This window comes from Crocuta crocuta, unplaced genomic scaffold (genome assembly GCF_008692635.1).
Source record: "Crocuta crocuta isolate KB4526 unplaced genomic scaffold, BGI_CrCroc_1.0 scaffold31, whole genome shotgun sequence".
In the NCBI taxonomy this organism is placed as follows: Eukaryota; Metazoa; Chordata; class Mammalia; order Carnivora; family Hyaenidae; genus Crocuta; species Crocuta crocuta.
Genome location: NW_027528362.1, coordinates 14,579,609 through 14,603,093, shown reverse-complemented (window position 1 = coordinate 14,603,093; position 23,485 = coordinate 14,579,609). Strand labels below are relative to the sequence as shown.

The 23,485-nt window shown below is 52.8% G+C and overlaps 1 protein-coding gene across 2 annotated transcripts in view; it reads right to left on the bottom strand.

Moving 5' to 3' along the window:
• The window catches only part of CUL4A (cullin 4A), a 45,731-nt gene that overhangs the window by 13,745 nt on the left and 8,501 nt on the right, over positions 1 to 23,485 (bottom strand). For both annotated transcript variants that reach the window (XM_077753934.1, XM_077753935.1), the window contains exons 2-14: positions 23,028 to 23,131; positions 17,228 to 17,297; positions 16,036 to 16,109; positions 13,487 to 13,649; positions 12,928 to 13,017; positions 11,333 to 11,415; positions 8,223 to 8,290; positions 6,905 to 7,023; positions 4,377 to 4,569; positions 2,743 to 2,847; positions 2,369 to 2,479; positions 2,201 to 2,286; positions 1,679 to 1,786 (exon numbers count right to left, since the gene is read on the bottom strand). In XM_077753934.1, coding sequence (XP_077610060.1) covers positions 1,679 to 1,786; positions 2,201 to 2,286; positions 2,369 to 2,479; positions 2,743 to 2,847; positions 4,377 to 4,569; positions 6,905 to 7,023; positions 8,223 to 8,290; positions 11,333 to 11,415; positions 12,928 to 13,017; positions 13,487 to 13,649; positions 16,036 to 16,109; positions 17,228 to 17,230 — 1,203 coding nt within the window. In that variant the 5' untranslated portion in view covers positions 17,231 to 17,297; positions 23,028 to 23,131. The remainder of the gene's footprint in view (positions 1 to 1,678; positions 1,787 to 2,200; positions 2,287 to 2,368; positions 2,480 to 2,742; positions 2,848 to 4,376; positions 4,570 to 6,904; positions 7,024 to 8,222; positions 8,291 to 11,332; positions 11,416 to 12,927; positions 13,018 to 13,486; positions 13,650 to 16,035; positions 16,110 to 17,227; positions 17,298 to 23,027; positions 23,132 to 23,485) is intronic.

Sequence of the window (23,485 nt, the reverse complement as noted above, 5' to 3'; positions counted from 1 at the left end):
CGTGCGGGCCCAGGCCCACGGACGCAGGCTGGAGGCTGAGGGCCCGTGTGGGCCGAGAGGGGCCGACGGGCTCCGGGAGCGTAGCATGCAGAGCAGGGGCGGGGGCGACCAGGGGAGCACAAGGAACACGGTAGGTCACCTGTACGTCAACAACCCACTACAACAAACGCAAAAGGGAGAGAACTACCAAGGCAGCCAGTGATCAGAGACAGAAGAAAGTCCTGGAAAGAGTCTTGGAAACGGAATGAACAGTCTCAGAACAGGCTGTCCCTGGCCCAGGCTCCCAGGTGCCTATACTGGTCTTTCTAGAAGGCTCTGGCGCCTGCTGTTCTTTCCTCTCGGCCCCGCACCAAACCAGCCTCCATCCCGTCACCTACAATTACGATTAATGGCCCTCGCGCTGATGGTGACTAAGCTCCCGAGCCCAGGACCCTCCCGCCCCGTCTGCAAGCCCCCGGTGTGCCCACGGTAGCGGCGGACGCGCGAGGACCTGAGCAGCGGCGCCCACAGGCGCGCAGTGGGACGGGATGCCCGGCAGCGCCTGTGCCCCTCCCCCACGGCCAGCCGGCGCACTCGGGCCGTCGGGAGTCAGGTGAGGACACAGGCCGTCCCGGAGAGACGCTGCTTTCCAGAGGCTGCGAGGACCCTGCAGTTTTGCTTTTATGATTTTAAAAGGCTTCTCCTTAAACACGTGACAGGTGGCATCTCTTGTGCATGGTACCTGTGTAAGAAGGCCACAGGGCGGCGCCTGCGCGGCTCAGCCGGTCAGGCGTCCAGCTTTGGCTCAGGTCATGATCTCGAGGTCTAGGAGTTCAAGCCCAACATCGGACTCTCTGCTGTTAGCGGGGAGCCCACCTCAGATCCTCTGCCCCTCCCCGACTTGTGCACTTCCTTTCTCTCTCTCTCAAATAAAACATTTAAAACAATTATTAAAAATATATTTGGTTTCCACAACTATTCCCCAAACACATTAAAAAAAGTTTTTTTGATGTTTATTTATTTTTGGGAGAGAGACACAAAGCGTGAGCAGGGAAGGGCAGAGAGAGAGAGAACAGAATTGAAACAGGCTCCAGGCTCTGAGCTGTCAGCATGGAGCCCACGAACTGTGAGATCATGACCAGAGCTGAAGTTGGACGTTTAGCCGACTGAATCCCTCAGGTGCCTGTTCCCCAAACACTTTTAAAAATTCACTTCAGTGGGGCACCTGGGTAGCTCATCGGTTAAGCATCTGACTTCGGCTCAGGTCATGATCTCATGGTTCGTGGGTTCGAGCCCCGCGTCGGGCTCTGTGCTGCCAGCTCAGAGCCTGGAGCCTGTTTCAGATTCTGTGTCTCCCTCTCTCTCTGACCCTCCCCTGCTCACACTGTCTCTCTCTCTCTCTCTCAGAAATAAATAAAACATTAAAAAAAAATTTACTTCAGGGATGCCTGTGTGGCTCAGTCTGTTAAACATCCAACTCTTGGCTTTGGCTCAGGTCATGGTCTCACGGTTTGTGAGTTCGAGACCCGTGTTTGGCTCTGCTGACAACTCAGAGCCTGGAGCTGCTTCAGATTCTGTCTCCCTGTCTCTCTGCCCCTCTCCCACTCGCACTCTGTCTCTCTCTCTCTCAAAAATAAATAGTACTTTGGCAACACTGATATATGAAAAATAAAGGGCAAAGGCTCTTTGAAACACTTACTTCTGGAGTTAAATGCACTTCCATAGGGGTGTATGTTGGCCAGTATCCCATTGTAAGTATGTTCACTGTTAGATCTATACAGCCTGGATCGCTTTGATTCTGCATATACTGAAAACAAAGAAAACCAAGATAAAACAGTTACTGTAGAGTATCATCAAAAATAACTAGTTTATTAAAGAGTGAACGGTGTAATTTCCAAAATGCAGCTCCACACGTGTTTGGATCTAGTCCTAAGAAGACACAGCCCCAGAAGCCACACATGTTCCAAAAGCACGTGGGGCATTTTTCCTTTTCTGGTGATGTTACCAATGCAGGATATGAGGGTACTTCTTTAAGTCAAAATTTTTTATACATTTTTACGGGTTACTTTTCTTTTTCACTTTGAACTTTAGTTATTTGAACTCGTGGACGTGAGCAGTGTGATTCTTGAGGCGGACGGTTTTGCGTGGCTTACGCCACCTCCGCGCACAACTTAAGGTGGGGAGGCCCCTGTCGGGCTAACGCGAAACAAATAGAGCTTGCCTGCTTGAACTGCACCATGATGTCCTTGGACAGCTCCATGTCCTTGAACATGCCCTCCAGCTTGCTGGTGAACGCCGCGCCGCACTCTGGGACACAAGCGGAGGCGTGAACACCCCGGGGGACAAGGCCAGCGCACGCAAGGGCACACCCCGGGGCCCACACGCTTACCGTGCTTTAGTTTGGACAACATAGACTTTTCGGCATCTACTGAGGCACTTTTTCCAACAAGGAGTCTTTTTGCCAAATCTTTTTTATAAAAGGCTTCAAAGACATCTTTCCCTGTTCATAAATAAGCAAATGAGAATGGCGTGAGACGTTGGACCGTTAACGCGCACTCACTCAGCAGGGGCCCGTGCGGGACATCCGCGCAGGAGGAGGCCCACGCTGCTGTCGGCGGGCGCCCACCCCCATTCCCTGCGGGGACACGGAAGCGGGAACGTTTCCGTCCGTCCGTCTCAAGGAAACGCGGGCCCTGCATGCGGACGTGCCGCCTCATCCCTCCGTGCTCAGGGGCGACAGGTACAGCACCAAGCGTGTCTCACCGTGAATGAACCTGAATATTATCATGACCTTGTCGAGAATCCTCTCCAGCTCCTCATCGGTCGCTTCTTTATTGCCCGCTCGCAACTTTGAATCAACATGTTTTGCTGTGAGAGTAAAAGTTTAAAATATTTGAAAAACAAATATTTGTTGTATAATACACTTTCTAAATAGAAAAAAAAGAACATCTTTATTTCTATAAGCAAAAAGTAGGCAGCAACACTCTAGAACCTTTCCAAAAATATTTTACTTTATGACAAAAGGCAGATTTTGTTATTTTTCTAAGAAAAGTATTTTCAAGTCATGTGAGAATAAATAATGACACTATCGCTCCAGGAACCGGAGGGCCCTGCCTTCAAGACGCGGCATGCCTGAACACAGGGGAGAGCGATGCCGCAGACCGGCGGTGCCTTCTAGAAGCCCAAACCCCAAGAGTCCCGTATCCATCTCTGGAAACCACAATCCAGAAGGTGGTATAAGAGGCCAAAGTAAACTGCCTCGTGAATTTTTTGTGGTTGTTGCTGCATTTTTATTTTTTAAAAATTTAATTTTTTAAAGTAATCTTGGGGCACCTGGGTGGCTCATCAGTTGAGCATCCGACTTCGGCTCAGGTCATGATCTTACGGTTCGTGGGTTCGAGCCCCGTGTCGGGCTCTGTGCTGACAGCTCAGAGCCTGGAGCCTGTTTCAGATTCTGTGTCTCCCTCTCTCTCTGACCCTCCCCTGCTCACACTGTCTCTCTCTCTCAAAAATAAATAAAACATTTAAAAATAAATAAATAAATACATAAAGTAAACGTGGGCCTCGAACCCACAACAGCAAGATTAAGAGTCATACGCTCCACTGGCTGAGCCAGCCAGATGTCCCTTTTCTTGCTGCTTTTATTAATTTTTTCCCTTCACAACTTTTTATGAAATCCTCTGAACACACACACAGAGGTAGATGAATGCATAATAAACCCCATGTTCCCATCACACAACCTCAATGATCGTCAAGAGGCCCCATGCTGAATCACTATTATCACATCTTTTTTTGCCCTTTGCCTGAACATTGTCACCGACTAGTGAGAGTCCACGATCCTGAAATACGCTCTGGTGTTTCCACCACGTAATCACATGAAGTGATAAAAACGGTTTCATCTTAAAATATGTGATCTTTTAAGACCTCATCCAATTCTATCCTATTTTAATACTGGTGAGAGAATGCAAAGACCGGACACGATACATCTTCATGCCAGACGTGCCCCAGAGGCTGACCGTGTCACCCTCGTAACACCGGGCATTCGTGTGTACCAAACCCTCTGCTCCCAGCTTCGGAGCACAAACCACTGGCTGTGCTCGAGACAGAACCAGAGTCCATCCTTACCGACCGCAGCTCTGGAGCAGCCGGCCCCAGAAGCACGGGCGGGGCACAGCCGGACTGTCTCTTCCTTCTTCTGGGACATCAAGCTGCTCCTTTCTCCCTGACAAATGCCGCGTGCGTGTCCACACACAGGGTACGTGTACGCACAACAGGGCATAATATGACTCCTTTCCCCCCCCTCCCCAAGGGGAACTTGGAAGATTCTGGGGAAAGATTCTGCTTAAGTTCTGCTTTCTTTTCCCATATTAAAACAATGTCTGGAAATGCATTTCTACCTATGAGTTCTGCGGGCTTATTCGGCCTCTTATTGATAAACGTCTCAAAGGACTCCTTCATCAAGTTGATGAACTTCTCGTTCCTCTGGAAGCACACTTCTATCACGTGGTCCACCCGGTCCTTAAAATCCAGCAGGTCTTGTACCATATCTTTGTCCTTCTCAGGATTGATGACAATTGTTGTCCCGAAAGTCTACGAGAACACACACCGAATCAGCGGCAGGTACCACACATGCTCTCCTGCTACTGATCATGAGACTTTAATATAAATAATCACCGCTTGTGTCAAATACTAAACCATTTCAAAAGTCCACAAATTCAGTCCACATTCAAGAAGTTAAGTGAATATACAATTAATGCTTTGGTGTTTGAATTCTGCTTTTGGAAGAAGTTATTAGTGGGAAAATGTCCATCGCTTAAAAACAGCAACAACTTTAACTGGGGCACCTGGGTGGCTGAACACCAGTTCGGCTGAACATCCACCTGTTGATGCCAGCTTGGGTCATGATCTCACATCACAGTTTGTGAGTTCAAGCCCCGTGTTGGGCTCCATTGGGATGCTCTCTCTCTCTCTCTCTCTCTCTCTCCCTCTGCCCCCCCACCCCCTCAAAAATAAATTAACATTAAAAACTCCAAAACTTTCACTTATAAATTTCTCAGACATTCCCATTAACCCAACATGCCTCCTTAGACTTCTTGACTATAATTTCCTTTCTCTTCCACTGCTAAGCAAGGCCCAGTTTTAGGCTGTATTTTTAACTCAAAAATGCTACATGAAACATCACTAAAAGTCTGTATGTGACAACGACAGCTGTTTGATGATATAAATTGCGGTAGATACACTTTCTTCACTGTGTTTAAACGAGAGCGAGAGACCGCAGGCCCCAGAGTCACCGTGCTAAGCCCCACGTCAGCAAACCAGAACGTTAACACCTGACCTAGCCTCAGTTTCAGCCCCTCTGAGGAACGGATCTTCAAGCGGTCCATCACTAGGCTTCTCAGCACTAATGAGGTCATCTGCCAGACACACCCCTGGCGTCCCCTAAGGAAGGTGACCTTGCCGCAAGCAATCACTCTCTGCTACAGTAACTTCCGTGTCCTGCCCCCTCCTGCCTATAAAAGGCTTCCCTATCACACAGGCTCCTTTCTATCTGCTGGATGGTATGACATCCAATTCGTGGGTCACTGAATAAAGCCAGTAAGATCTTCAGAATTCCCTCAGTCCAGTTTTGTCTGTTACCAGACATATACTTTGGGAAGACTGGTCTTAATAGCATGTATCCTATGTAAGTGGAGCCAGGTTACTGCTGAAAAGTTACAACTGAAACGGGCAGCGACCTCTTCCGGAGAGGACATCGCACGGCCAACCGGCGCGGGAGGGACGCTTCCCCCAGCCGCTCTCGTACTGAGCGCATTTAAAAATCACACACACACGCTGTCAGGGCTCAGCTTCACTGTGATAACGACAGCATTGAACATAACCTCCGATGTCATCAGTGTGACTGCATGTCACTGACGGACACTCAGGAACAGCGCTCACACCACTGGTTTTCACGACCCGGACGGAAGCTAGCAGAGGGGCCCTTCGTGTGCTCAGCACGCATTCCTGCTCCAAGCGCTACTTGTCAGCAAAACCCTCATTCTCTGCTCGGCTTCCCTAACATACAGCTCTGCTGCTGAGCTGACGCGAGTCAGTTACCCTGTCCAGCTCCACGTCGCCGTGTAAAAATCTCGGGGGAGTCATGCTCGCGGGCACGAGTGTCCCGTGTGGAGGCAGACAAGCAATCCGAGGACTGATTATTCCATAAGGCAGCACGCAGGCTTGCCACTGCCCTTTCTATTTAACTGAACTGTCTGTGATCATTCCAGATTCACACGCAGTGGCGAGAACAGAGACACCTCACACGCTTGGCCCAGCTCCCCCGATGCTAACGTCGGGCAAGGCTGCAGAGGAGCGTCACTACCAGGATCCCGGCGCACGGCATCCATCTAGTCCAGGCTGCCCCTGCCCCCCGCCCCCGGGAGTGTGCTGCCCCCCGACTGGTCACCAGGGCAGCCTTGTGCTCCCACCCCTCCGTCAGCACGAGGGCCCTGCTGCTGCCTTCCCATCACACACGCAGGCGCGCCACAGAGCCGTCAGTGCCGCGGCAGTAACAGATCCGCACAGCGGGAAACGCAGCCGCACACACCCGACGGACACACCAGAACGTGTGACCGTTCTCATGAGCAAAGGCATGAAGTATTTAAAAAAAAGCACTTTCACAAAAGTGGCAACTTTTTGAAAGCCGTGGTTGTACGTGGCACCGGAGGCCGGGCAGGTGACCAACGGCGGCCTTTGCCGCCGGCTGGCTGGGGGCGCTCAAGGGTGGGGCCGTCTTTCAGGAAAGGTCTGCATCAGCTCCCGGGGAGGCAGCGCAAGTCCGCTGTCCACCCCAGCCCCCGCCACGCAAAGAGCCCCCCACCGTGTCAGGAGCCACAGGGCCGGGAGCTGGGGCACCGCCCCGACCCCCTGCACGGGCCCCGCGCACCTTGATGTACTCGCTCCAGTGCTGCAGCAGGGCCTGCTGCCCGCCCTTCACGCGGCTGAACAGCTGGTACATCTGGGTGAGGTCGGGCACTCGGTTCTCGTCCAGCAGCTGGTCGAGCCCTGCGGGGATATGGCAGGCGTGAGGCGGCTCAGCAGGGGGTCAGCGTGCGGGCCTCCGACATGTGGGGCCGACACGTACTTCTAGGCGGGCCAGCTGGCCCAGGCCACATGCAGAGACCCGCCCCGGAGGCCGGGCCCCACCGCAAGGATGCTGCTCTGGGGGCCAGAGCCCTGGTGTCACTAAGGCAGCGGCTGGCCCCGGGCCACCTCTCACTATCATCGCTCCGGGAGCCGGTCTGTCGGGGCGGCGGTACTGAGTATAACCTGTCAGTTCACTCACTGTATTCGCTTAGAAGACACCTAAGATGATACCACATGAAGGTGCTCAGTAACGCCAGCTCTCCCCTCCTGGCTTTGCTCTGGCTGCGCGTGGAAACCCTACGCTCCGGTGTCTCCTTAGAGGCACTACTACCAGCTGGCCGAGCAGAACCCACGTCGGACTATGTGTGGCTCTTTATTTTTCTTACAATTTATAATTGACATTTATAATTACGGGCCTTCCCACCATTAAGCTTTAAGGTCTCCAATACCTTGAAATAAATCCCACAACCCCATCATGCCTTTCAAGTGGTGACATTACACACTTAATAGTTACACAAAGTAACGTGAAGTGCCCAGTGTTCTAGAGGACGAGGCTGTGCACTCTGAACTCCAGGGCCAAGCGCACTGCGAAGGGCACAGGCCCACAGGAGGGCACGCGGGACACTCCTCCGGGACGTCACCAGGGTCCGACAAGCAGCACGAGGGAAGTGGCACAAGAGGGCATGGTCCTGCTGCCAGGCGGTGGGGTCCGTGCAGGGTACTCGGGGCCCGAGTCCCCAGGCCCCGCCAGTCCGCGTGACGCTCAGCCCCTCGGGGAGGCCTGGGAAGCAGGCCCGCGGGAGCTGTGTGTGTGCCGGCGCCCGTGGGCACTGCGTGAGGGCCCGGCTGCAAGGTGTCTGTGGCCCAGAGGGTGTCCCTGCAGCTTCAGCCGAACACAGTACGTCCTGTGATTCCTCCGTCTCGACCGGACACCCTTCACGATTTCCCTGAACTGATTTTCCGCTCAGGGCTGACATGCTCATTGTCGCTAATGGTTTTTAGTGACTGTCTTATCATAATAGATACCCTCATGCTGGTATGTACGATGTTTCAGTCACTTCCTTAAAATGTCAAGGGCGACCGTGCAGGTAACTGACACAAGAGTTAGGAAAATCTACCTTTCTGCAGAATTGCTGTTAAATGTTCTCCCAAAAGCTGTTTCTCCACACAAGCAATCAGTGGTTTCCTATTATGAGGCAAAGAGACAAAGTGTCAGCAGTTAAGTTAATGGAGAGACTCTGATCACCCACAAAGATGTGGCATTCACGGTCAGCAGGCCCCATAGGAGTTTCCCTCCTCCAGGGAACAGCCCCTTCCCTCCTCCGGAGACTCTGAAGGCTTTCTACAATCTAGTAAACAGCGCAGGGGGCAGGGGTCCAGGGAAAAGGAGACCCCGGCAGACAGAGACACAAGTGCGCCTGGCTGGCAACAGTCAAAATGAGGCTTTGCCTTTTGAATGCTAGGCGCGCTGGCTCGCCCCCCCCCCCCGCCAAGGCTGAGGCTCTGCCTCTGCCGCAGGCCCCATAACCCACCCATCACCACTTATCAAGGAAGCTCCTCAGGGCGCCTGGGTGGCTCAGTTGGTTAAGTGTCCGACTTCTGCTCAGGTAATGATCTCGCGGTTTGTGAGTTCAAGCCCCGCATCAGGCTCTGTGCTAACAGCTCAGAGCCTGGAGCCTGTTTCACGTTCTGTGTCTCCCTCTCTCTCTGACCCTCCCCTGCTCATATGCTGTCTCTCTCTGTCTCTCTCTCTCTCAGAAATAAATTAAAAAAAAAAAAAAAGGAAGCTTCTGTGTGAGGCCCACTCCACAGGAGCATCACCTGAAACCGAGTATTTGAACATCACCAAGCATGACTGCCACAGTCACAGAGACACACACAACTGCCTTCCCGAGTACATATTCCGCAGTTCACTTCAGTTTTGTTGTTTTCTTCTTTTTTTTCTTAATCAGACATGTGCTTTAGTCCCAGGATTATTGATTTTGGGCATCTTCCCAAGCCTTTGCTTCATAAATAACTTTCCAACGGCCCATCTTACTTAAACTTCACAGTGACCCCAGAGAAAGCACATACCCTCCTTGCGAAGGGGCAGACCGGGGGACTGTGCCCACTGAGCAGCAGAGCAAGGGGTGAGGGTCTGCCTTGGCAGCAGGGTGACAGGAGGTGAGGGCGCAGGTCAGAGGTCAGAGGCTGACAGCAGGGAGGGCCAGCAGTGCGCCTGAGCCTCCTCCAAACAGCTTCGGGGACAGTTATCAGCTGGCAGCGGACGGCTTCTCCTTGCTGACTACTGAGTAGCACTGCCTTGATCATTTGCAAGTTTTGTGTATGTTTTTATTTCTCTGTTTTAGGAGTGGAACTAGAATGTCAGAAAACACCGAACTGACTGCCGCTCTGAGGAGCCAATCTGTCTTCAGGCAGCTGCCCGCGTTCCTATGGGCGACACACAGCGGCTCCAGCTTCTCGTCCTCGCCAGTGCTTCATGCTGCCTTTTTACTCAAAAAGCCACTGCAGCGAGTGTGAGGCAGAGCCACACTGTCGTTCTGATGTGCAGTTTCCTGTGACGGACTCCGCCGAGCGCCCACCTTTTCCTGCGTTCACAGAACCATGCCTCCAGGCAGCAGGTGGCCTGGACACCATCACCGTTTTCACTCCACACAACACCCGTGTAAGCCCAGGGGCCGGGACAGGTCCCCCCCAGCGCCCAAGGATCGATCTTCTAATCCACAATGACAGCTCGCTGACCATGCCAAGCAGCAGGAGACGGGGTCCTTCCCACACTGAGGGACGAGAGTCCCCAAGGCAGAACCTGCTGAGTGACCTGGCTGCGGCGTCTGGTGGGTCACAAGGTGCAGCTTGAGTGTGCTCCACATGCAGGCTGCTGCCCACTGTGCTCTGGGGGCAGCCGGGGCAGGAAGGGGCGCCCGGAGCCCGGCGCTAAGGCAGGTGTGGCTTGGTCATCTGCAGCTTCCTTCTTCTGTCCTTGTGACAACTGTGTACTTTGTGACATCTGAATCACCCAGCGTGGCAGAGGCCGACTCAGTCAGTGCGCCCTCCACCCACCTGTGCCTGAGCCTGGAGGTGAACCTCCTTTCACTGTTATTCCTTTGCTTAAACAATTTGCATACACTTCTGAGCAATATAGTTACTAAAATTGGGAGGAACTTCCAATCTAGCGTATACACAGCAGTGGATAAGCACGCTCGAAACAGAAAAGGACCACTGTGCCCACCGCCTACGGGTCACGAAGTAGGACGCCCGGTGACCCTGGAGCCCCACCCCTCCTCCACCCCGAGCTGGGCTGGCGAGTCCTTTGCTCTTCACCATGATCTACCACATACATATATATATATCTCCCTGACTGGTACACAAGCTAGCGTGGCCTGTTCTTGAACTTCACGGTATGTGGAAAATATCGACAGAAAAAAGTGTAGTGGATACTCAGCAAAGACTCTTATCCAACCCTGACATGATCCGATATGGCTCGTCCCCCCGCCCCCCGTGCATCCCTGCTGCCGTGGCTCCCCAGCGCACCTGGAACACGGCTGTCCTGGCTTCAGCATGCCTGTCCGTCTCTGCAGATCTGGGGCTCCTCGTGGGCCCGTCAAGTGTCTAAGAGCAACCTGACCCTTCCCTCCTGACCCTCCGCCCTCTCCCGGTGCCGCGCCTCTGCCCGCTCTCATCCTGATGCCCTGCTGCGCCTTCCAGCCTTCCGTCTCGCCTCCAGCTCCCGCTCTCTTCCTAGCTCTCCTCACTCGAATAAATGTTACGTGCAGGGTGAGAAACAGACATTCACAGGAGTTTTCCCTTTTACTTTTCCCTGGCTACTTACCAACCTCAGGTTTAGAGAAAAAAAAAATTAGATGAAAAGAAAAAATAACGTGACTTAATACCATAAATGAAAATTACAGCTACATTCCACATCTAACAAAAAAGTTTACAATCTAAATATATTCAATTATACTCTGTCAACATAAACAGAATCCTAATCTATAAACCCCAAGACCCCAAGACCCAAGTACCCTGGCCTCAGGTACTCACGACAGGGCACCTGTGACTTACAGGTGCTGGATAATCACAAACAACATAAGCAAACCCTGCTAAGTACTCTGCGGAAGTACTCCGATAGTACTGGATGGGTCCACAAAGGTGCCATTTATGTCACTAACCAGCCAGGCACAGGGTTCACTATCATCAAATTGCAAGAACTGAGTAAACAAATAGTACTCACTGTGTGCTGTGGTCTAAATACGTGATTACTCGGTCTCCTTCTTCCTCTAAACGCTTACTTACATGGTTAAGATATTCTGGAACCTTCCAAACACAATATTTAAACATGTCAGTAACAAAGATTCTTTTTTTTTTTTTAAAGTAACAAAGATTCTTGATGTTACCCAAGAAGCTGAAACATTGGTGAACACAGAAAAATTTTTTAAATTCTTTTTAAAAAAAAAAAAAGGGCACCATATATATTCAAGGCAAGTGTCAGAACAGATGAACAGGGGAGGGCAGGATTCGTAGTACAAAGTTTCCTTAAACTCAATTCTGGAGCATAAAAGTGACCTCTAGAGCAAGCGCCTCCCTGCAGTGCCCTGCTCACCACCGAGTTCTCAGGACGAGGCCACGGGTCCCTGCCGTCACGGAGGCCCTGTGGCAGGTGAGCAGTGGCACCCGGGTCAGGGGGTGCAGGCCTACTGGCACCCCAGGTCCCAAATGAGCGGGGTCAGCAAAAGCTGACCGGCAGACGGGGCGTTCCCTCGAGGGTGCCGCGCAGCGCGGCTGCAGCAGGCCGTGGTGCGCGTTCCGTGCACAGGAGGCCCCACGACACGTCTCTGGCCTAGTGGTGGTGGCAGCAAGGCCGGGTGCTGCACAGGCTGCGTCCCCTCCAGAACGGGAGGGAGAGCCGACAGTCCGTGCGCCCTGTGCTGTGACGAGTGACATTTGGGGGAGGTCCCCAGGGGCTCCCTGCGGTCCCTGCTCTGACTCCTTCGAAACCGCTTACCACGATGGTGGGTTCACAGGACAACCGTTGCATTATTTTCCTGTGGTCTCCTGGGTAATGTTTTCCACTGCCTCACACAAATGGAAGGTTTGAGGTGCGCGTGGGTTATCTGTACAGTTAAGACTGACCTTTTATCCTCTTACTTTAACTTGAGTTACTCTGCGTGAAGAAGCTATCTTATTGGCTTTTTTATTAGGCAGGGGAAGCGCAATAAGAAAGTCTTTAAGGCAGGGGCACCTGGGAGGCTCAGTCGGTGGAGCACCCAACTTTGGCTCAGGTCACGATCTCACAGTTCGTGAGTTCGGGCCCTGCATCAGGCTCACTGCCGTCAGCACAGAACCCATTTGGGATCCTCTGTCCTCTCTCTCTCTGCCCATCCCCCGCTTGCACTCACTCTCGAAAACAGACATTTAAAAAGTTTCTGAGTTATAAGAAATTAACTCTTGGGGCTCCTGGGTGGCTCAGTCGGTTAAGCGTCCGACTTTGACTCAGGTCAGGATCTCGTGGTTCGTGGGTTTGAGCCCTATGTCGGGCTCTATGCGGACAGCTAAGAGCCTGGAGCCTGCTTTGGATTCTTTGTCTCCCTCTCTCTCTGCCCCTCCCCTGCTCTTTCTCTCAGAAATAAATAAAACATTAAAAAAAAAAAGAAATTAATTCTTTACTGTCGTAACAACGGAGTTTGTTACCAAGGATTTCAGCTAGGTTGTGGCTTTCAGAAGATTTCTTATAAAATGTGTATGTGGAAAGACAAACTATTAGAAATTAACTTAAATGCACACCTATAAAAAGAAATAAGGCGATTCAGAAGTACTTCCTTGTCTTACCTCTCTTTCTTGCATTAATCTCTGGCCTTCTGCAGCATATAAGCAATTAGTTTCTTCCAAAAATCTCACTTCAAATGAATCTTTATAGACCTAAGAAAAAAGCTGAGTTACTGACCAATTACAGAAAAGAAATCTGTGCTTGGAAGTGCTGATACACCCAAGCTTTCAGGGAGCAAGGCTGCCTCGAGGGTGCCCATGGGCCGCTCCCCCATGGGCCTCGGTGGGCGCCAGCCTACCGCATGCTCTCCTCCCCGGGTGTCACAGGCTCTCGGCCTTGCCCTGGAGCACCGGGTCTGTACTAAGGAGCTTCCTCTGGGGCTCCTGGTCTGGCATTAGCCTGACAGCCACACCCCTTGCTCATTTTTAACAGGCACTTTTATTTCATTTTTTTGCATTTAAATCTTTCACGTACCCATTTATTTTGTTGTAAGTAGATAGACTATTAGGAAGCATTAGGGCATTTAGGATGGGACGGGTTACCCAAGGTCAGAGAGCACACTCAGCAGATACAGACAGATTCTTAGGAATTACTGGTAACATTCAGGACGGGACGGGTTACCTGAAGGTCAGATAGCATACTCAGCAGACTTCTCAATAAACTCCGATCCACGGCTTCGCCGTTTCTTTCACGTTCAATTAATAGCAGAATTCCATCAATACTTTTACTCTGAACCATTTTATCACTAATGATATGGTTTCTGAAAAGCTCCAATCCCATATCCCTGTTCAAACAGTAAAGAAAAAACTACATTTTAGTTTCATGTTTTAGAAGTTCTAGGTGAAGCTCCAAGCTACGCTGTCACTCAGCCCACAGCGTTGATTTGCTAATTCTCTCAATCCACCTGCCAAGCACTCCTTGGCTGTGTTTTCATTTCTGGCCAGCCTCGTGTGCCTCGTATTTGCTTCTCAGCAAGGCTGTGTCCCGGGGTGGGTCAGGCTTATCACCAAGAAGCACATCAACCTGCAAACGGCACAGCTCACAGCCTTCCTCTTGCGGCGGGATCACACACTCGCCACCCGGCCAGCCCGTGATCCTTCCCTTTTCCGGCTCTGGTCCCTCTCCAGGGCTCGCCATACACCTCTTCCTCTGCTGGCGCTCGGTCCCCTCCCTTGGTGATTGGAGTGTGAAACATGCCGTTAAGAGGCCACCACAGGCCCTCAGCTTGTCACTGAGGAAGCAGGAGGAGATCCAGCTCTGAGCTGTTGTGTGGACACCACCAGAAAACAGGTTCTAGGCTCTGTTCAAACACCTCCACAGGCCCCTCAGGAGCCAGACACCGAGCAGGTAGACAAAACTCAGTGCCTGGACCCAGCGGGGTCTCCTGAAGGGCGGCGCGGGGAGCAGCGGCGAGCAGTAGGCAGGTGAGTGTGGCTTCTGGGGAGCCCCTTCTGTGGTGAACCCTTTCCAATGCATACAACGGGGGGCCTTTCTGGTTCCCTGTAGGAGATGCAGGTCTGGGTCTCCTGTGGTCTCAAGCCGGCTACCTGGGTTTGAATCCTGACCCGCCCCCTGCCTGCAGTGCCTCTGGGTCTCTGCCTGTCCTTCCTTAACCGTAAATGGCATCCTGCGCACTGCTCTTCCCCTGGCATCCCCTTCCACCCTGGGTCAGGCAGGTAGCCGTTGTGGTACGGAAGAAGCGTTCACTGTTGCTAGGCTCTTCTTTCTAAAATCTCAACCTCCACTTATGGCTTCAGCTGCTCGCGGCCACCAGGCGGCCTTCCCGGCGTCAGGTCTCCCTCCTGCACACCCTGTGCATCCGGGCGGCTCCCGCTTCACAGACTGCACTTCAAACTCACCGCTTCCTTTGCTTCACTACCACTTCCGTACCTCAGCTGCTCGCTGCTCCTGCCAGCTCTGCGAAGCTCAGGCCCAGGCCAGGGCTCACTCTCCCTCCCCATCCTGCCTGGACCGCACTATCCCACTCAGCTTTCCTGCCTTGATGGCAGCCTGAGGCTGCCATCGTCTAAGCCATAAGCAGGGCTTATAGTTTACACGACATGTTATTTTATAAACTATGTTCACAAATGAACAGTTCAGACCCGGCGGCCCAACCACCTGGGAGCTTGCTGACTCAGTTTCTCCGTCTGTAGAGTGGAGCCACTAACGGTCATCCCCTAGAGCCGTGCCGCAGACTCGCTCAATGAGCAGGTGCTGAACCTCTCAGAAAAGTACTTTCAGCAGAGCGGCTATGTGATCTGCCGCCGTCCGGTGCCGCCGTCCGTGCTGTTTCTCCGAACAAAGGCTGCCCTTTCTGCAGGTGTGAGCGCGAGTCTAGCACAAGTGCAGCAGCAGATGCCAGTGAGAGGAACAGGGGAAGCAGACTTCCAACCACGAGTGTGTGAAGCTGCACACACACGAGGGAATATGAAACAAAGACAAAAACGTGTCCGTGGGTCTGGAAAGCAGAGGTCACGGCTACATTAGGGAGGGCTGTGTCCATGCCTCAGGTCAGAGGAAACAGATGCGAGGAGACTGAAAAGCACCTTGTCAAACAAGTTGGGTTTAAAGGGGATGGGAGAAGGAGCTTCCGTGCAACAGAGAGCAGGAAGAAGCCGAGGGCGACCTCAGGGACAAGTCTGATCAGGAGAGCCTCAGGGGCAGACGGAGTGGTGAAGGGCATCAGCAACAGGGTGTGGAGGTCAGTGCCACAGAGCGGGGAGTCCCGAATCCTCCCTGTCCCCGAAGGGTGCCGTGCAACGGAAGAGCAGACCGAAACGAGGGGGCCTCTGCACGTGCGGTTGGTCCGCCGGGTGGGGAGCCGTGGGGGCTTCAGGACTCCGTCTGGCTGGGGCCGGCTGCTGGAGTGAGCGAGCGCCGCTGCCTCTCCCTCCCGGCCGAGGCGAGCACTGCGCCCTTGCTCCGATGGCCCCGATGTGCAACGCCCAGTGATGGAAACGTGGCTTCCCACGGTCCTGCTTGTCTGCCCGCCACCTGCACTGTGACACTCGCTCCAAGCTGGGCAACGTGCCCCCAGGGGCGGCTCCTGGGCGTGGCCGGCGCGGCCCCCTCACTCCAGGGCTAAGTGTGCCTGGGTCTGGACGTGTGTGCTAGTGACTCTGGATGACACGAAGGAGCACAGACACAGCCCTGCTGACTAGGACACTCACCAGATAGAAGGAAGCATGGAATTCTGGAGTACGTAAGTGCGATCCAAAAACAGGAAAATACTTCTGATCATGATCTGGCAATTAGAAAAGCATTTATTTATGTAACTTACTAACTAAATATTCAAGACCAGGCCTTCTGCACTGTAACTGTGGTGGCTGTCTTATATCTTAGAGTAACTGTTTCTTGATGACGGTCCCCACCAAGACCTTCAGGATTGATTTTTCCCCAAATTTAATTGCTCCTTTGGTGTTTGACTTTCATCTCTTTAGTCCAGAAAATCTGACTATAGGGAGATCTGGCCATTTCCTGCCTGATGTAGGTAAACCTCATGAGCCTGAAGAGATGCTCTAAGCTTTTTAAACACTTAGTCCTTGTCACATCGGCATGAGGCTCGTGGCCGTGTGCTTGACTCTCCTTTGCAAGCAGAGTGAGGACGACACAGGATCACCAGCCCCCTGTGATTCTCCTAACACAGCCTTCTCAACAGACGTTCCCTCTACTCTGACCATGTGCCAGGTGGCTGGCCTGGAAGAGAGGCTCATTCACTGTCCCCTACTTACCTCATTACCTAGGAAAGCTACTGTGACCATGTTTGCTCTCATAGCCAGGTCAGGCTACAACCTCACAGGTATCAAACCAAGTCAGAATCAGTACATCCGCAAAGTCTAAGACTTTGGCTGTCCAGTTACAGTAAAAACCTGGAAATCAGGCTTGATTATCAGGAATAAACTGGGATTAAGAAAAACTTTAGAGACCCGTTCAGGAATCAGCTCAGGTACCATAGACTGTCAGGTTGCTTTGAAGGTCAAGTTAGCAGCTGGCCCCAATCCAGAAAAGCAGTCGTTCACACGCTGCTTTTCTCTGCCCTTTTGTTCCACTACGTTGAGCTGGACGGAGGGCAGCATTCGGCTCAACACAGAACCCCACCCAGCCCTTCTCTGTCTCAGCCCATGGCTGGGCCCACCCTGTCCTCAGATGGGTGAGGGGAGTGGATGAGGCCATTTTTGGTTAGGAAGGGGGGCGGGGAAGACACCCTGCCAGCTGCCCAGGCTCCTTCCTGCTTAGCGACAGCAGAGGGTGAATGGGACCAAGAAGAAGCGTCGGTGACCAGACTCTGGGCACCACCGATGAAGATTATGGGCAGCACAGCGTCCCTGAAACCAGGGTTAGCAGAAAAGTCAATACGCTTACCATTTGTCTGCAATGATCTTGCCAGCATGTGTTAATCTTCTTTAAAAATAAAACACTATCTAGTGAGTCTGTGCAGATCTGCTAAGGAAAACTTCAGAAATGCTGGCCAATTTAATTATTACAGCTTTAACCCCTTAACCGCAGCTCTTGACACTGAATGTACACATCATTTCGTTGTCAGAATACGGAAGGACTGGGATGTCCATGTGGCTCACTTGGTTGAGTGTCCAACTTGTGACTTCGGGTCAAATCGTGATCTCATGGTTTGTTAAGATTGAGCCCTACATCGGGCTCTGTGCTGACAGTGCAGAGACTACTTGGGATCCTCTCTCTCACTCCTTCCTCTCTCTCCCTTTTAAAAACAAACTTAAAAAGAACACTGAAGGGCCAGAGGGACTACAGGTACAGGTTTCCTGCATCGCTGCACCGCGTTCCCAGTTTGCAACAAGCCCCCGGCCACACCCACCCGCTTTCCCCGTCTCCCTTGCTGCCGTGTGGCCGGGTCCTAGTAGAGGCCTGCTGGCTGCATCAACCGCCAAGCCACACGCTTCATGGGTCTGGGTGGCTGGGCCTAAGGGCTCATCCTGCAAAGGGTGGTGGGGGCAGAGAGTGACCCGCACTGTCCCAGTGGTGACACGGCAGGTCGACTATTAGCACCAGGGACCAGGCAGCTGGAGGGAGGTGGCTGAGACTTAACTTTAACTTATAGTCTCAATGAGAACTGATGTGAATCTCATTCATGCACCAAATTAGAATGTTCTCAGCTCAAAAATTAGAATGTTTTTTAAGAAGGCCCAACATACTGCTTATAGAGACAAGAAACCCCAACATGGGTTCCTAGAGCAAACTACGGCCAAAAGTGCAGAGCACAGCCTTCACAGGTTTGGGCAAAGTCACGGTCATAAACGTCCACGTGCTACTTCACAGCTTACAAAACCCCTCACATCCATGCGCCTCCAATCCCCCCAACTGCACGACACAGACATTGCTCCCTCTGTACAGTCTTGGCTCCAGGACCCCGGACCAGCGACGAACTTCCTTGAGCCCAGTTTCTTCCGAGCTGGCGAGAGGTTACATGGAAGACGCACAGCACGTACGGAAGCAGCGTGCAGGCCAGCACGTAAGCCGTCAATCATGCAGGCCTCAGAGCCTTCGGTTGGCAAGGAGGTCTGACAGAGCGAGGGGAGCCGGCGGAGGGCAGGACGCCGCCGGAACTTTGGGAAGAGGACAGACGGTCGGGAGGAGCCAACGGGCACATCCGCAGCCTTGTCACACAAGAGCAGCTGACCTCGGCCACAGTGGTCTCGGCCACGCACCTTATTTTTTCTTGGGGCTTTGCTGATAAATCACAGATCGTAAGTCCTATGAACAAGCCCATCATTCAAGGGTTAACATGTTATTCTGGAAAAACTCACGATTGCTCAAATTTATAGTGGCCTACAACATGAGAACCTTACACAAACAGTCTGAAAAGACAAAGGATAAGTCACAGGCACACACAGCAGGGACCCAGCAGCTCTGGCACAGACACAAGCCACTTGCCGACACCCTGGCAGGTCTCCGTGGCAGGCTGCGTCAGCTGGGGGGCCAAGCTCTGTCCCAGCAACCAGTCGCACGCCACCGGAAGGCACAGGCGCTGCGAGCAAGCGGCACTCGGCCTGGCACAGGGTGTCCTGGGGAGGGAGAGGCCCCGTGTGCAGGGCTCAGTACATGAGACGCCTCTCCTCAATTAGCTGGGTGAAGCCATCACTGGCCATTTCCCATGGAAAACAGTATGAAGTGGTCAGGCCAGCATGAACTGAGCTCTAGCCTCGACACAGCAAAATCCAGAGCCTCACACGAGCACCCTTGGGGCCTAAGACACGTCACAGGCTCCCGTCACTGTCCCCTCCCGTCTGGGGAAGGGCCAGGCCTAGCTAAGGGTGTGAGCAGTGTACTGAGAGGGGTCCGTCACGTGTCAGACAGCAGACACGGACCCCCCATGGCGGAATGCACATACGCACACCTGCGATCATGAGGAGGAGGAAACCCAAAAGACAATGCCCACGCCAAAGAAAAGTGATAGGTTCTCCTTTCGCCCACGTTGTCTACACCGGGTTACCCTGCTCTCCCTCCCCCGCAGAGCGTGCTGAAGAACAATCTGCCTGCACCGCAGCTCACCGCTTGACACTCCTCACCTCAATCAGGTCTCCCTGCTATGAGCGCACACAATGACCTTTTCTTCCACATTTATCAAAGTTCACAGTTTGGACTCTTGAAGTCTCGCCTCCCTCATTAGTCTACAAAGCCCACGGAGGCAGGAAGCCCGTCGTGGTGGAAGCCTGTCGTGGTTGCCTCTGGGCCGCCGCACCGGCTCTGCATCCTCAGCCCCGCGCTAACAGCGAGTGCCGTGTGGACGCACAACCCGGCCCGCGGCCGGCGCCCCGCACGCACACGCTGACGACACGCTGGTCACATGGGCAGAGGGTGTTCGTAAAGAAGCCCAAGGCTCAGTCATCTATGGAGCAGGAAGACACAGGGACCTGTGAAGACACCAGTCACCTCCGTCCTGTGTGTGGAGCGCGCGTTGCCAGGGGGAGGCCGCCCGGAGGCCAGCACTGCCGGGGCTCACCGAGTGCGGGGGGAGGCCTATCACCAGGAGCGGGGAACTTCTTTCGAAAGGAGCAGGTACGTGCAGAACGCAAACATGTGAACGAGGGAGCAGAGTCCGCGCTGTAAGAGAACTGCAGTGACGCCAACTCCAGACGACTGTTTCCCGCCCGCCCGCGGGGCCGCTGGGGCCTGAGCGCTCCTCCTGCCTCCTGCTGTCCTCGGCGGCAGCACGCGGCCAGCGTGCTGGGACTCTTACAAAGCGGCCCCTCATGAGGTACAGAAACACCCCGGAGACCAGAGACTGGACACGCCCACCCTGGAATACTCTGGAATCTGACCGCCTCGAGGGCCTCGGCCTCTGCAGCAGCTCTGACCTCCGCCCCTTCTCGTCTGGGGAGGCTGCCCCCCTTTCAGCAAAACGAGCTCTGAGGGCAGGACTGCGTCCCCATCAGCCACCCTCTCTCCGCACACAGCCCCTCCTCGGCGCGGACGCGCTCCCGACTCCCCAGGCAGACTGGCTGCCCTTTCCTTATGCCCCAGGGGCTTTTCTGAGCCTTTAAAACCCTCACCACCCGAACCATAAGTGCGTATTTTTATGCCCTCGTCAATCCCGCTGCGGTTTAAGCTCTAAAGGGCCAGAACCTGCTTCGCTCCTGTTTCCAGGGCCCACCTTGTCGCCAGTCTCCTCCTGCCCACGTTGCTACCAAACACGATCCAATTGCACTGGATTCTTGCTTCAAACACCCGCAAGGGCCCAGACTTAAACCCAGATCCTTCAGAATGTGCACAAAGACTCACACCCAAGCTGCAACTCAGAATTACTGCCTCAAATCCCACCAGTGCCAGCAGGTTCTGGCCACGCCCCATGAGCATCCCTCTCTGATGGCTCATGCCCTCTGGCTGGCCACGTCCCACTCATCCTCCATGATGGGGCTCCAGCGTCACCGCCTCTGGAAAGCTCTGCCCCAGCTGCTTCTTGCACTACCACTCTTATCCCCGATTCTGATAATTTAACATCTTGGAACTCAAGATGCCTCACACCTAAAGACATTTCATATGGCAGAGTGCTCTTATCTTTCTTCTTCAATGAAACACATCGTTGTTTTTGGAAGCAAGGTTTTTGTCGAGGCATCAAGGAAATGTGACAACGCTGCCCCTGCCTCTATCTCAGCACCAGGCGTACCAGGAGGGCAGAAAGGAGGTGACGCCATCACTTCCTACTGTCAGTCAGAAGTCTGGACAAGAAGGAAGTCCTAGCTGAACGACTGAATTAATGAACACGTTCCTATAACTTACAGAGTAGAATTAAGCGGCAGATGGATAGTTGGATGAGGTAATCACGTAGTCTTAAATAAGCTAGGCCAACTAGGTAAGGAACAATCACAACAGTTCACCCTAACGTGCGCCTGTCCAGGAGGGGACACCCGGGAATCTGCTGACTTCCGGGAAGTTCCCCTAAGGTGCGCCTGTCCAGGAAGGGACATCCCAGGGGCGCCTGGGTGGCTTAGTCGGTTAAGCGTCCGACTTTCGCTTAGGTCTTGATCTCGCGGTTCGTGGGTTCGAGCCCCGCGTCGGGCTCTGTGCTGACTGCCAGCTCAGAGCCTGGAGCCTGTTTCAGTCTGTGACTGCCTCTCTCTCTGACCCTCCCCTGCTCACGCTGTCTCTCTCTCTCGCCTAGAAATAAATAAAAAAAAAAAAACATTAAGGAAGGGACATCCGGGAGTCTGCTGACTTCCGGGAAGCCTGGGAATCAGGCTCATCTTCAGATGTCAGCATCCAGATGGGCTCCTGGACCCATCATCACCCAGCCTCCAAGATTCCTGTGCTGTGGCACTGAGACAGGAGAGGCGCCTCTGTGTGTTCTCAGAGGATGCCTCGGACACATGGTGCATACTGGCCACCTTCCAAAGGTCCAACAGTATGGTCACCTTTGTCCTGAATGGCCTTGTGATTTCCAGAGGACAGAACTCTGCTGGAAAATACGGCACAGGTATAGTTGCAGATGCCAGCACAAGAGACCAGAATGGACTCCGCTTGCCCGTTAACGGGGAGGGCCCTTGCTCCAGGCCACATGGGCTTCACTGCCACGGATCATCTAGAGCTTCGATAGCAGGTGACAGGCAGCTGTGGCTGCCCTGAACACTTCACTTTCTCGAAGGAAAGGGAAAGGGACGTAAAGGACTCCTTCAGCCAGAACAAGAGTTAGAAATGAGTAGGCTGCAAGTACCTATTTCCACAAATTAAGAAAGAGACCTGGAAAAGTGCAGTCACAAGCAGCTGTCTGTAATATTAAACCCCCTTCCTAATTCTCTCCCAAAGAGATGTGTGGCTGACTAATAAGGGTGGGGGGTGGGCTGGAGGCCTGGGCCACGGCCAGGCTGTAAGGGGCTGTTGCCAGGATGTAAGGAGCCCCGTCTCCCTGGCAGACACCAGTCCTACACGGTGTGCTGGCAAAACTCGAAGATGGCCGCACCCCGCCACGTACTTGCTTAGCACACCCTCCCCTGATTGGGGGGGGGGGGAGGGGGGACAGGAATACGGTGGGTTACATCATAGGAGACGGTCTCAGCAGACCAGAGAGGGGCATTCTCCTGCTGGCTCAGGAGAAGCAACTAACCACCCCATGAGAGAAGAGGCCTCACAGCAAAAGCCAAGGGCGGCCTCCAGGGGCCAAGAGCGACCTCCGTTCTCAACGGAGGGAAAGGAGTTCTGCCTGGAAGGCGGCCTGTGGGAAGTCTCTGACCGCTGGCCCTGCAGTTTCAGTCAGTGACACTCTGAGCAGAGACCCAATGAACGGAGCTGGGACTCCCCACCCACACGACCGTGAGCCTACAAACGGTGCTGGGTTATGTCACCAAGTCTGCGGGCATTTGCTATGCGTCGGACTAATATAGACGGTTTTGTACAAGAATAAAGGATAGCGAGATAGAATTAAGACACTTACCAGAAATCTTCCTAAACACTTCAACCAGACCCAATAAATGGACACTATTTATACGTTATATATAAATATACAATAAAAAACTCCACTTAAAAAAATCTGTTAGGTCACATGAAAAAAATGTTAGCTTTTGTTCTATAAATAAAAGAGAATTTTGAAAGCTGTTGTTTTAACATTAACAACACTCATTACTTCTTTATCCTATTAACGTTCAGCCTCAAAAGATTTAGGTAATGAATAGAAACTCATGAGCCAAAAAAAGGATATTCTCTAAACTGAAGGATCTGTGCTTGGACATGATCTTCACAGACCTGGCGCAGCTGTTTGTAGAGTGTTGGGGAAACTTTGTGAGAACAGAGATTTTCAACAGCCTAAAAACAAAAGGAACAAGTGAATTATTCACCATGAATAACAAATTATTTCTCTGAAAAGACCTGTGTATATAAAATCACAATCAAAACAGACAGGCACCCCCTTCATACTTACATGAACTATAAATAAACTGTTATGTTTAAGTTCGAGGTGATTTGTTGGAACACTGAAATCCAGGAAGGGTTTGGTAAAAATGTAACAACAGCTAATACTGAACACAGGTTGGACAGCACACCTATGTCAGCCCATGACTCCTGGGACCCGCTTGGGGTCCCTGCGCATGTCTGAGCACCTACAGCGCCCTACTTTCTTCTGCTGCAGCAGTCTCTAAACCTGGCCACTCACCACTCTCA